This window comes from Nyctereutes procyonoides, unplaced genomic scaffold (genome assembly GCF_905146905.1).
Source record: "Nyctereutes procyonoides isolate TBG_1078 unplaced genomic scaffold, NYPRO_anot_genome, whole genome shotgun sequence".
Classification (NCBI taxonomy): domain Eukaryota; kingdom Metazoa; phylum Chordata; class Mammalia; order Carnivora; family Canidae; genus Nyctereutes; species Nyctereutes procyonoides.
Genome location: NW_026575133.1, coordinates 3,215,834 through 3,229,571, shown reverse-complemented (window position 1 = coordinate 3,229,571; position 13,738 = coordinate 3,215,834). Strand labels below are relative to the sequence as shown.

The window sequence follows — 13,738 nt, the reverse complement described above, 5'->3', positions numbered from 1 at the left end:
GCCAAAGGGTAACATAACATAAGATTTCAACTCAATAACTTTACAGTTTTGAACAGCTGTCTTTGTGAAGCTGATGAAACAGCGCTGATCTTGTACAATCCTGTCCCTATCCATGATACTGAAAGTGTGACCTGAGAGAGGTTTTTGAGGACTTGCCCAGGGTCACCCTGCTACTGTCCCAGGACTAGAACTCAGGTTCTAGCTCTCTATTGATGATTTCTTCCTATTACCCCAGTGGCAAAGGAAAGGTAAGAGTTACCAAGGGAGCTGAAGAGTTTTAGGCATTACTGTTACAACATCAAACTATGTCTTTGTCAAAGGGTAACCTGCAGATGTTACAGGAATGCCAGGTGCACGCTGTGAAGTTAAGGAGGATCCCTTCCTTCATACCAAACTTGTCATCCTAGAGAGTTCCTCTTGGCTTTGGACTTTATGAATAAAGCTATTCATAGGGGGATCTACAGAATTGAAAAAATGATACACTAGCAGGTAAAAAAAATGCAGATATATACTTCAGTAAAATGTTTACGAGAAAAATTCAGACACTAGGATGCAGTTAGGTTAATGCTCTAAAATTGGCAAATATTGGGTGCTTCCTCTGTCCAAGTCAGTGTGCTAAATGCTGACTGTGTGTGTGTGTGCGTGCACCTGCATGTGTGTATCTGTATGGCTATATGAGCGGGTGTGAGAGACAAATACATAAGGATAGGACAGAACCCAGGTCTTCAAGGCTTGCAGGATAGGTGCTGATACAAGACTATAAACATCAAAGAAATGACTAATTATGTGGAGTAGATAATTGTTAAGTAAATGGCATAATGTGTCTGCAGTTCTCCTCAGAAGGGGAGGATTTGGAATTGTCAGGCAAGGTGCTTCTAGAAAGATATGGGATTTGAGACAAACCTTGAAAGGAAGAAAGGCTCTTGATAAGGGGAAAATGGCAATGGAGCAAACACTGGTGGCCTTAATTCAGGGAAAAGAAAAAAAAAAATCATGCCTTTAAAAAGGACCTGACCAAACTGGACAGACTTGAAAGTTAAAGTTCCTACAGAAGCGGAGAAGTGCAAAAAGATTTCTAAACAGGCATGTGGCTGGCTCAGCCAGTAAAGCACGCAACTCTTAATCTTGCAGTTGTGAGTTCGAGCCCCATTCTGGGTGTAAAATTTACTTAAAAAAAAAAAGTTTCTGTTTAAAAACAAGATTTCTAAACATAGAATTATAGGATTCAAAACAAGTTAATTTGACAAACATCTTCTAGGGGTAGGGTGGTAGGGTGCACAGTGTGCAGACATCAGATGAGTGACCGAAGATGAACTTGCTTTTGGTGGGGAACTAACTTTAGCCAGGGAGATGGAGTAGACTTGAGATGACAAGGGAGTGAAGCAGAGTGGAAGGAGCAGGTTTGTATGGCTTCCCAAGGAAGAAACAGCAGGTCCCAGTGGCTGACTGGCTGAGAGGCAGAGAAAGCCAGCAGAGAGACATCTCCAAAGTATGACGTTAGGCAGCTTCAAGAATGGAAGAGTAAAGGGAAGCTGGCTGAAGGGAGAGATGCAGAGCTTGGTTTTAGAAGTGCTGACTCTAATGATAACTATATCAGCGTGTCCAGTGGGCTTTTACTGATGTGAGTCTGGAATTTGACAGGTAATAGCTGAAGATATAGTGTAGGGGTCTCCCCCAGTGGACAGAGTTGTGGGACTGAGTATGATTTCTCTGGGAAGGTGTATGGGGGGGTGGGGGGAGTCAAGCTGAACCATGGGTGTGCGCACATCTAGGACGCGATGTGATCGTGAACAGTGATCAGAGAAAAAAAGCAGGAGAGTCTAATGCCAAGAAGGGAAGAGTTTCAAGCATGAGAGGATTGGTGCCAGTGAAAACTGCTACAAAATCAATCATGTGGACTGAGCACATAAATAATAAGTATTCGGCGGGCAAATGAATGACTGAAGGAAGGAAAGCCCTTGGGTTTGAGAATGGACTTTCCTCAGTCAGAATGGCCAGGGTTGCCAAAAGGTTTTCTTTTTTTTTTTTTTTTAATTTTTATTTATTTATGATAGTCACAGAGAGAGAGAGAGACAGAGACACAGGCAGAGGGAGAAGCAGGCTCCATGCAACGGGGGCTCGACGTGGGATTCGATCCCGGGTCTCCAGGATCGCGCCCTGGGTCAAAGGCAGGCGCTAAACCGCTGCGCCACCCAGGGATCCTGCCAAAAGGTTTTCAATGTTAAATTTTACCTCGTCCCTCCATTCCCTGAAAAACATTTTTCTTCTTCCACAAGTCATCCTGTCCACCACACAGACATCCTTCTCTGCTTCCCGCACATTTGCCCTCATCTTCCTTCCCAGTTTCCACAACCCAAGCAACACACCTTCAGGGTCAAAGGAGACCGGAAATTCCAACTAGAGTTTCCACTTCATTAACAACCGTGGCTGTGGCCCCTCTTACATAAAGGGATGTGTGGCAACTGGGTGGATGAGGAGACTGCGTTGTAGCCCCAGCTGCACTGCTACCTCGCTGTGTGGCTTTGGGCAAGTGGTTTAACCTCTCTGGATCTGGGCTTCTACACAGACCGGAGGAGGAGGTAGGTCTATCTGGACTCCCGACAAGTTTGAAGGTCCCTTTCAACTCTGAAGTATACGATTTTTATCATTCTCGGAAGGTCCTTGCAACACGCTCAGAGAAGGAAGTGAGTACAAGACCCGGGGGAACGAACGCCAGACCTCTTCCCAGGGCGAAGCGCCAGTACGGGAGGAGTGTACCAAGAAAGTGAGAAGGCGCTGGCCAGCCCCTGCGGATCACCAGGGAGCAGATCCCATCCCCAAGGCTGGCAAGGACCCCAGCAAACCCCAGCGCGACTCCCACCCCACACCCCACCTTCTCTAGACTCCAGACAGCCGGGAGGCTCTAAAAAGCCTTGCGGGAGAAATAAAGATTTCTTTCCCAGAGTCCTGCGCTGCTTTCGCCCGTTGGATTCCGGCAGACACGATCTGCAGCCGGATAATGACACAGACAGTCTTCGGAAAAGCGACAGTTCTCGCTCGCTCCGAGTGCTGGGGACGGCTGGCTCCCCGCGCCGTGCCCCGACGGGCCAGCCTCCGACCCCAGCCCGGCTGCCAGGCCAGCGGCGCCCCCGTCCCGGGCCCCCCTCCTCTCCGCCGGCCCCGCCGCGGTCTGCAAACATTTCCTGCCCCCGCCCCCGCCCCCGCCCCCACTCGGAGCTTCCCAATTGGAGCGAGTTGGGCTCGCAGCCGGGTCAGGGCTCGCAGTTGCCCCAACTCTGCTCCCCCGGCCACCAGGGCTGGGGAGCGGGCCCCCGTCTGGCTCCGTAGCAGCCATCTGGGACCCAGGCGCCAGGAGCCGTGGGAGGTCGCTTGGGAAGCCCGGGGCTGAGGCGAGGAAGGGGGCAACTGGCGGGGCGCGCGTGGCCCCGCTCCCTCCCTCGTCGTTACCTGCTCGCTTGCGGGGGTGTCCCGGGGCGGCCGGCCTCTCCCGGCGCTGTCTCCCCACGCAGTTGCCCATGCTGGCTCTTCAGCCGGGCCCCATGCACGGGAGGCGGCGGGCTTGTCGGCTGCTCAGAGCTCCTGTCCCGGACCGCGGCGTCCCGGGTCAACGGCTCCTGCCTCCCAACATCGGGCGCTCCCGGATCTCCCCCCCGGGGGCGCGCTCTGCCCGGGCGCCGGCCTCGCCACAAACTTTGCGGGCGAGGGGAGAGGGAGGTGGCCGATTCCTCAGCACAGTCCCAGGTGGCCGGGCCAGGGGGGCCCGCGACGGTGCCCGGCCGGAGACCAGCTCCGCTGGAGGGGCGGAGAGAGGGGGCGGGCACCGCCGCAGCTACTCCCTGCTAGCTCGGGGCTCCCAGCTGGGGCCGGCCCCCCAGAGGCTGTCACTCACCTGCCTAGCCCCGCCCCAGCCCGGCCCAGCTCCCCGCCGCCCGCTCGCGGTGCCCGCGCCTCCGCCGCCGCCCGCCCCAGGTGCGCATGTGACCGGCGGCACCGCCCCCTCGGACCGGGCCTGATGTTCTCATTGGCTTCCTCCAGGTGTGTACCGCCCCCTGGCCCCACCCGGCCAGGTGACCGCCCAGCCACCCGTCTCCCGGGGAGCCGGGCCGGGAATTATTCGCCCTCAACGGCCCCCGGCTGCGTGCCCGGCAGCCGCCTCCCCTGCCCGCGCCGCCGCCCAGGCTCCAAGCCCCGCCCCCCAGGGAGGGACCGTCCCAGCCCTCCCTGGAACTGGAACTGCCGGGCCGGGAGCCGGCGGGCACGTGATCCACGGAGAGCCCCGCCTCTTTCGCCTTCGCCAGGCGATTGGCTCAGGAGGCGCGTGCGCTCCGAGGCCGGTCCCGTGCCACCGCCCACTTCCCCTCCCGCGGTCTCTGGTTCGCGTCATGGCCGCCGCCGCCGCTCTGGAGGCGGTGGCGCCTCCGGGCGCGCTGTGGGGCCTCGTGCACGACTTCGTCATGGGTCAGCAGGAGGGCCCCGCTGACCAAGTGGCTGCAGGTACGGCCGACGGCGCCGCGCGGCTTCCGCATGGGGCGGACAAGAGGGAGCGGCCTCAGGACGGCCGCCGGGCAGGCAGGGAGTGAGGGACCGCGGTGACTTTGAGAGACCGGTCTGGGGCTGGTTGTGAACACCGCGTGCTTAAGAGTCGCTTGCATCCTCCTTAAGGCGCCTTCACGCTCCTCCTCTTGGCAGTCACTCTGCGCCAGCTGGGGTTAGAGTCCTCCCCGGGGCGCAGATGAGGAGACTGGAGCCCGGAAAGGGCGAGAGATTCGCACATCTGGCAGGGGGGGGGCAGGCTGGGACTCGGACTCGGGTCGTCCAGTCCAGAATCTGGTTCTCCCGCCGCGAAACCACGTCGTTTGGCGGAGGTTAACGTGGGAAGCCGCGTCTTCGGCGGCGTCAGCCGGAGTCCCGCGGCATGTTGGGAGTGGCCGCGCGGCGCGGCCTCTGACTGGCTGACTTGGAGAGAGGAGGGGGAGAAGCCGTCGGGGTGGGGGTGGGGGTGGGGGTGGGGGGAGGGTTTGAGATGTCCCGCGGACGCTCCTTAAGACGTTCTATCTCGTTTCTTGGTAAAGTTCTTGGTTAAGTTGCTTCATGACTTTTTTTATGTGGTGTTTGTTTTTATCTTTACCCCAGATCATCAGTTTCCTGCTTTTGACCAGTTCAGGGACCTCATAGTTCTCACGGCTTATCTAAGATTTGAATAAAACAAATTCCAGATTTCCTTGGGAGTCAGAGACTTCAGTCTTTCAGAAACAAAACAAAACAAAACAAAACAAAACGAAAAAGTTGAGTGTTAGGAGGCGTTCAGACTTAAGTAATGGAATACGAAATCTCTTGAATACAAATGAGTTTTGTCTCTGGAGATTTTGTGTGCTTGGGAAAAAGTAAAAGACATTGCTTTTGAAAATTGAACATATTAGAAAACTGAACATATTAACTTTTAGAATATGTGAGAAATGAATAAAGTGAATGTGAGAAAGTATACAGTGAACCTTAGCGGTTCCACTTTCATGCAGTCATCCCACCATTGTTGAACACATACTATTCTCCAAACATGATACAAAGCAATAGGAATATAAATACAGATTAGACTAGATCTGTGCCCACCAGGAACTTCTATTGTGGTGGGAGAGACAACCATGCAAACAGTATGGCCATAAAATGGGCTGTATGGGGTATGTGCAAGGTGGCAAGGAAGCATCAAAGAGCAAAAGCCTGATGCTGTTATGCAACCAAATTTAACTTCTTACAGCTTTATAAAGTATAGTGTGTTATCAATGCCATTTCCCTCAGTGTTTTTTATTATGAAAAATTTCTGGGACGCCTGGGTGGCTCAGCGGTTGAGCCTCTGCCCTCGGCTCAGGGCATGGTCTTGGGGTCGAGTCCCACATCGGGCTCTTTGCGTGGAGTCTGCTTCTCCCTCTGCCTGTGTATTGGCCTCATGCTCTCTCTCTGTGTCTCTCATGAATAAGTATTTTTTGAAAAAGTAGAAAAATTTCAAACAAAGCAGAGAATTTTGCAACAGGCAGGTCTACACACACCACCTAAACTACCATTAACATTTTTTTTTTTAAGATTTTATTTATTCATGAGAGATGCAGAGAGAGAGGCAGAGACACAGGCAATGGGAGAAGCAGGCTCCCTGCAAGGAGCCTGATGCAGGACTGGATCCTCGGATCTGGGATCACATGTTCAGCTGAAAGACGTTCAGCTGTTCAACTGCTGAGCCAGCCAGGCGTCCCATTAACAGTTTAATGTAACTTGCTTTATGGAGTATCTTTCCATCTTTTTAAATTGCAGATATCGGGATCCCTGGGTGGCGCAGCGGTTTGGCGCCTGCCTTTGGCCCAGGGCGCGATCCTGGAGACCTGGGATCGAATCCCATATCGGGCTCCCGGTGCATGGAGCCTGCTTCTCCCTCTGCCTGTGTCTCTGCCTCTCTCTCTCTCTCTCTCTCTCTCTCTGTGACTATCATAAATAAATAAATTAAAAAAAAATAAATTGCAGATATCAGTACACTTCCTCCTACATACTTTGGTAGGCATATATATTTTTTTTTGGTTAGGCATATTATTAACTAGTTTGTTTATAGCTTATTTTGGTGTACAGTTTATATTCAGTGAAGTGTACAATCTTAAGTGTGACGTTCACTGATTTTGGAAAATGCACATGCCTACCCCCTACTGTTATATCAGTGCCATTTGTAACTATTCTTTCACAATTTATACATTATGAACAATAATTTCGGATTTTTCAAATTCAAAATACGCTTGAGAAGACAGCATGGATAAGGACTGCCAAGTTCTTAGAAATACTTTTGTAAAATTTATATTTTTTATGCCTGAAAAAAAATGGCCTAAACTACTGTCTAGTTTAAATTTTACTCAGCTCAACCAAGACTGTAACACTACTCTTGTAATTTAGCACTCCTGAATAGGAAAGGAGGTTGGTAGTAACAGGTTAGGATGAAAAGTTTTGGTGAGATTGGATTAGCATAACCTTGGATTCCAGACCTATTGTGTAGGTAATAGAAATCATTGTAGATCCTTGAGCAAGGGAGTCATATAATGAAAGTGAATTTGAGAAGGATTGAATTGGGTATTCTCAATCTGAGATCACAGCCCTAGTTAAGGTTTTGAAGGCTGATAAGAGTTTTGAAGCATTCCCAGAATAAGATCTGCTTTTTAGTCCAGCCTGAGTCTAGCTTTGTTAGAGCTAAAGGGACCAGCTTTCTATTCAGCCACTTAGAGCAGCAGCCTGTCCTACAAATTGTAAATGCAGAAGAAGGGATCCCTGGGTGGCTCAGCGGTTTGGCGCCTGCCTTTGGCCCAGGGCGCCATCCTGCAGTCCCGGGGTCAAGTCCCATATCAGGCTCCCGGCATGGAGTCTGCTTCTCCCTCCTCCTGTGTCTCTGCTTCTCTACCTCTCTCTATCATAAATAAATAATAAAATAAATCTTAAAACAGACGTTGTAAATGCAGAAGGAATACCCTGTGATCACAAAGGCAGCTATGACCAACTTTTAATTTGCACCTTGGCACTGGGATTTCTGATGAAAGAAGAAAGGTGTCAGATATAAAGGTGCAAGTGATAGAAGAGAAATGACCCAGTAGGCTAAGGGTTAAAGACCTTTCATACTAGAAGTTGCCACTATCTGGCCCCAGCCCTTACTCTTACCAGTCCCTTCCTGGACCTTAAGTGACAGGTGGCTGCCACATTTGCTATTCTCTAAGTGCTTTCCTTCCCAGTTCCTTTCACTATCTACATCTCATCAAAGTTAGACCTTGGATTCAAGGCCCAGCTTGAGTTCTCACTGCCTGCCCCGTTTCCTGATTACTCCAGCCAGACATCATCTCACACTTCAAAATATTTGTGGTATTTTTTTCTCAACCAGTCATTTATTAGACTTGTTAATAACCCCTCACTTAGTAGACTTGTTCAGTAGCTATTTCTGTGTATCTCTCCACATCCTATCATCCTGTGCCTGCCAACCAAGTCACCTGGAGACTAGCATAAGTCAGTATGCATTAAAAAACTATCTAAGTGAATGGAATGAGAGATGCTGAAGGAGGAATCTGTGGAATTTGAGGCCTAACTAATTACAGGGCTTGAAGGAGAGGGAGGACTCTAAGATGACCCTAAGCTTTTGAGCCCGGGGATGAGCAAAAGAAAAGTTCTTTGTCCAAAAATGGATTTAGGAAGGAAGCTGATTTTGAAGAGTGAATTTTGGCCAGTTGATGGATATAAATTTTCTTTCTTTCAGTTATTTGGATTTTTCTTCATTTTGGTCTTTATTGTATTATATTTTCCCACTTTAGTGTGCGACCACTATTCCTGAAACCAAAAGATTGTTAAACAGCAGTAAAACAGTTCTGAGAAAAGTCTGTGGCATCCTCAGCAGAAAAGGTATTTTGAGAGCTTGATTAGAACGGGGTCCTGATTGGGATTTTTCTCTCTCCTGCTCCTTCACATCCTTCCCCCTTCCTCCATTGGCTATTCCTCCAGATTCTCAAGAGGCTGCAGCTCCATCAGACAGAGGTCTGATTGTGCATTCTGTCAGTCTAATATAAATACTTCTTTGAGGACTCCTCTGTACTCCACATGAACTGGTGCCCTGCTGAGAGAAGTGTGGGTAGTTAGAAGGTGCTGGTAGGTCCATTTTTAGAGAGTAAATCTTGGACACACTGGAAAAACTTAGGTCTACTGATGTAAGGAGAGGAACTTACACTTGTTTTTCCTTAATGCCAATGAGACTACTTTTAGGAAAATTAACTCCTTACCTTCTTTTATCCCAAGAGTCCGAGTGCATAATTAACAGTACTGCTAGGTATATTTTGTTTGGTAGAATTTATAGTGTTAAGAGAATGAATTACTTGAAGTTAGTGATGGATGGTTCATAAACCCAGGAATTTTACTCCTTTGTTATGCTCAGTCTGTTTATATCACTATGGTAACCCTGAGCTTGTTGCTGTGATTGTTTTAAATGTCTTTCTGCCCCAACAGACTGGGCTCCTTAAGAGTTCTTCCTCTATATTCCTGTCTCCAGGCCTAACCCAGTACCTGATTTATAATAGGTGCTGAATAAATGTTGAATGAGTAAATGAAAACAAATATTCAGGGGATCCCTGGGTGGCTCAGCAGTTAAGTGCCTATCTTTGGCCCAGGGCAGGATCCTGGAGCCCCGGGATCAAGCCCCACCTTGGGCTTCTGGCAGGGAGCCTGTCTCTCCCTCTGCCTGTGTCTCTGCCTCTCTCTCTCTCTCTCTCTCTATGTCTATCATAAATAAAATATTAAAAAAAAAGAAAACAAATATTCATGACAATTTTGTTGAAGCATTAGGGAGAAACACAAAAGGGTGATTCGGTTTTGGGAATCAAGGAGGGCTTCACAAAAGTTGACATTTGAGCTGGGTCTTGAAGAATTGAATTTTGACAAGGGCAGAGAGGAAGCATTTCAAACCAAGAGAATGTTTACAGGATTAAGGAATACAAGAGCTTGATGTGTTGGGACATGTGACTGAATAATAGGATGAAAGGTGAGGCTAGAGATGATTTGGGGGCTAAATTGTGAAGGACATCAAGCCAAGGAGCCAGATCTTAGTAAGGAGCAAAAGGAGATTGGCGGGCAGAGAAATAATTGTGCATTTTAGGGCGGTAATTCTAGATAGAATGTGGATGAATTGAAAGGGTTTTCAAAAAAATTGAGGTAAAAATCACTTAAACCATTTTAAGTGAACGGGTAATTGGTTTTAACATTCATTATGTTCCATAAACATCACTATCTGAAAGTTACAGAACGTTTTCAGCACCCCAAAAAGTGGAGGATTGTTGCTATATAGTCTAGTTACACAGATGAAAAACATTTCTGGGGCACCTGGGTGGTGCAGTCCGTTGAATGTCTGACTGCCTTTCTGCTCAGGTCATGATCTCAGGATCGTGAGATTGAGTCCTACCTCCTGCTCTGTGCTCAGACGATGTTTGCTGGAAACTCTCTCCCTCTTTTTTTGCCCCTCCTCCCTGCGCACACGTGCTTGTGTGCGCACATTTTCTCTCTCAAATTGTAAAAAGAGAGATTTCTGAGGTAGACTCAACAGAACTGGAATAAAATGTTAGATTTAGTTACCTTTGTGAAAACATCCTCAAAATACTGATTCTAGTTTTTTGCCATCATACTCACCATTTTCCTTACTCATTTATTATTGTGTAATAGCTATAAAGCTAATATAAATAACATCTCTTCATTTTTTTCCCCTAATTTTGTATTACTTTTATACTTCACTTTTCTTTTATGTTTGTGCTGCATTAATTCAAGATAGGATCCTTGTGAAAAGTTTGCAGACCAAAAGGCTCTGCCAGGAGGGGTTCACCCATACACTGAGATTCAAAGAATCACGTACAAATGGGTGTTTATTTGAAGCCAATTTCATACTACTATATGTTTCATGATGAAGAAGTCTTTTTTTTATTTATTAAATTTGAGGCAACCTGTAGGAGAGGGAATTGACTGGTAAGGGTTGCAGTGTAAATAGTTCACATCTTGATGTGTTGATTACTCAGAGTATATACTTTTGCTAAACTCATCACCTTATACTGTTAATATCTGTGCATATCACTATATATAAATTGTATTTCTTTTTTTTTTTAATATTTTATTTATTCATGAGAGAAGGGGTGGGCAGGGACACAGGCAGAGGGAGAAGCAGGCTCCATGCAGGGAGCCCGATGCGGGACTTGATCCCAGGTCCCCAGGATCACGCCCTGGGCCAAAGGCAGCACTAAACTGCTGAGCCACCGGGGCTGCCCTGTATCTCTTTTTTAAAGAACTATTTAGAGGCAACTGAGTGGGGCTTATCAGGCAGGTCTTTGTCTTACAGTACTTTTTTTTTTTTAATTTATTTATTCAGAGAGAGAGAGAGACTGAGAGGCGACACAGGCAGAGGGAGAAGCGGGCTCCATGCAGGGAGCCCGACACGGGACTCGATCCTGGGTCTCCAGGACCAGACCCCCGGCTGCAGGCGGCGCTAAACCGCTGCGCCACTGGGGGTGCCCTGTCTTACAGTACTTAAGTATGTCCCAACAATGGACCCTAGCCCAGCTTCCACAGAGGACTTTTATGGTGTTGCTGGAGAAAATGATGATTCAGTGATACTCTTTGCTAGTAACAGTTACCAGTCCCCCGTAGCTTCCTGTGCAAAATTGCTACCTCTGTGGCCACTACTGAAATGTAGTGTTTAGATAGGGTTTTCAGCAGAGTTTCCTGGGCTTTGGCCAAGAGGTTCCAAAAAGGTACCCTTTCTACCTTCCCAAATTGTGCAGTACTCTTTTTTAGTGTATAACCCAGAAATGAGTATCTCCATTCACGTCAGTGTTGCCATTAAGGAATTGGGTATAGAGCCCACTGTCAATTCCTTGGTTTGTCCTGTTAGTCTGGCTGTTGTCCCTTCCCCCACCCTACAGCCTGCACATTTTTTCCTTTGGCTCTTTCTCAGGAGCAGGGGCAGCAGCTGGGCCTTCCACATCCTGGCACGAGTGGGGCTAAGAGTGCCTGATGTCTAAATTGGTGCCAGTCACGAGCTATGAATCCTGACTAGAGCACTCCTTTTCTCAGTCAGTTTGGACTTCTTACTCTAAGTACCAGAGTGAGCCTCTACCCAGTTCTGCTCACAGCTGTTGTTCTGATCAGAGCCATAAACTTAAAGGGGAACTGGGAGTTTAGCAGTTTTCTCAAGACTTTTTCACTCTAGCCAAAGTCTTGTGTTGCTGAGAGCTAACCTATTAGGTCTAGCATTTAGAGGTGGGTTGGGGACCCAGAACAGTCTTCTGAAGTATTATTCCCTGATTGCCACATTTTATTGAGCTGCAACTCCTTTATGTTAGTCAAACCCTTAGGAAGATTGCTAACCTTGTATTCTTTGTTTCTTCGTTGAGAATACATCCTAAGATGTTCCTGCTACATCTATGTGAATTACTATTGCGCTGTTAAAAATATATTTTAGGGCGGCCCCAGCTGTCTCAGCAGTTTAGCGCCACCTTCAGTCCAGGGCCCTGATCCTGGAGCCCCTGGATCTAGTCCCATGTCAGGCTCCCTGCATGGGGCCTGCTTTTCCCTCTGCCTGTGTCTCTGCCTCTCTCTCTCTGTCTCTCATTAATAAATAAATAAATAAAATATTTTTAAAAATGTATTTTAAAGGGGTGCCTTTGTGGCTCAGTTGGTTAAGCGTCTGACTCTTGGTCTCAGCTCAGGTCTTGATCTCAGGGTTGTGAGTTCAAGCCCCACATTGGGCTCCACACTGGGCACGGAGCTTACTTAAAAAATGTATTTTAAAAACTAAGTAATATGTTCATATGGTACAACATTTAAAAGGTACAGAAGGATACACAGAAAAGTCTCCTTTCTATCTCAAAAGTAGAATGCAGACTTTTTTTTTTAAGATTTTATTTATTTATTCATGAGAGACAGAGAGAGAGAGAGAGAGAGAGAGAGAGAGAGAGAGAGAGAGAGGCAGAGACACAGGCAGAGGGAGAAGCAAGCCCCATGCAGGGAGCCTGACATGGGACTTGATCCCTGGACCTCAGAATCACGGCCTGGGCTGAAGGTGGCGCTAAACCGCTGAGCCACCCGGGCTGCCCGGCATGCAGACTTTTAAATAAATCTACTGTATTACTAGTATGTGATGTATCCTCACTAAAGGAGGAAAAGAGCTGATCTAAGTGACTTACTAAAATAGTATTTTGTCTGGAAACTATAAGGCTAAAGACAAATGCTGCACTCCTCTAAGTTTTTTTCTCGTAGGAGTTGACAGTTTTGAAAGTAATTTACAGCTATAGTAAGGTTGAAAAACTAACAAATGGTAGATAATAGGAACCACATTTCTGTCAGAGAAACAAATAAATAAAAAAAAGAAAAGCAAGGAGGGAGGCTAGAATGGACCCTGTGGTACTGGATTAGAGCAGGAGACTTTAATATCCTATGTGTAGTTTAATATACATGGATAGAAAAATAATGAAAGATACGTATGTAAACATAGGTTAATACATATATTTCCCAGCTCTCTCTGCTAAGGAGGGTCTAGGAGCAGTGGTACCCCATTAGCAGCAATCACAGCTACACTCAGATCTTGGTTTGTAATACCATCCCCCAGTAAAAGGAATCAAGGCTTCTTGAAGAAAAAGCTGATTCTACACCTGGGACAAAGAAATTACAGGATGAGCCTATAGTATTTTGTAGTGCTAAAAGGTTAAGAAAGTACTTAAAAGATAAAATGATGGGATGCCTGGCTGGCTCAATTGGTAGAATATGAAACTCTTGATCTTGGGGTCATGAATTCAAGCCCCACACTAGGTGCAGAGATTACTTAAAAAGAACAAAGAATAATGGGCTAGCTCTGTTTCAATAAAACTTTATAAAAATAAATAAATAAAAGGATGGACAAGTCAAAGAGACATAAGAGCTAACCTAAAAAACCTCCCGATGGCCAAAGATAGAACAGTTTGAACAGCAAAATAACCTAGTATTGGATTATAACCTGAAATGTAAAATAAATATACATGGGTCTATGCTGATGTAAAACAAATGACTAAATAATTAAAGGTGGAGAAAAAAAATGAATCTTCCTTACAGAATAATTCCACATAATATAGGTAGGTATATAGAGATTCCTCTTTTTAGGAAGTGGAGCTTAACTTTTGTCTCTCCTTTGAGTGTAAGTGGGGCTCGGTGACATCTTTCCAAAGAGATG

General features: G+C 47.1%; 2 protein-coding genes across 4 annotated transcripts in view; one reads left to right on the top strand and one right to left on the bottom strand.

Annotated features, from left to right (window-relative positions):
• The window catches only part of UBTD1 (ubiquitin domain containing 1), a 56,160-nt gene extending 52,364 nt beyond the window's left edge, over positions 1-3,796 (bottom strand). The window contains exon 1 of the mRNA XM_055300647.1: positions 3,448-3,796. Within this exon, the coding sequence (XP_055156622.1) occupies positions 3,448-3,517 (70 nt within the window). The 5' untranslated portion in view covers positions 3,518-3,796. The remainder of the gene's footprint in view (positions 1-3,447) is intronic.
• Positions 3,797-4,342: 546 nt separating this feature from the next.
• Positions 4,343-13,738, top strand: part of MMS19 (MMS19 homolog, cytosolic iron-sulfur assembly component) — a 33,992-nt gene continuing 24,596 nt past the window's right edge. For 2 of the 3 annotated variants that reach the window (XM_055346013.1, XM_055346012.1), the window contains exon 1: positions 4,343-4,494. In XM_055346013.1, the coding sequence (XP_055201988.1) occupies positions 4,383-4,494 (112 nt within the window). In that variant the 5' untranslated portion in view covers positions 4,343-4,382. Of the gene's footprint in view, positions 4,495-8,318; positions 8,407-13,738 lie in introns of all 3 variants that reach the window. The other variant, XM_055346015.1, reaches the window with a different exon arrangement.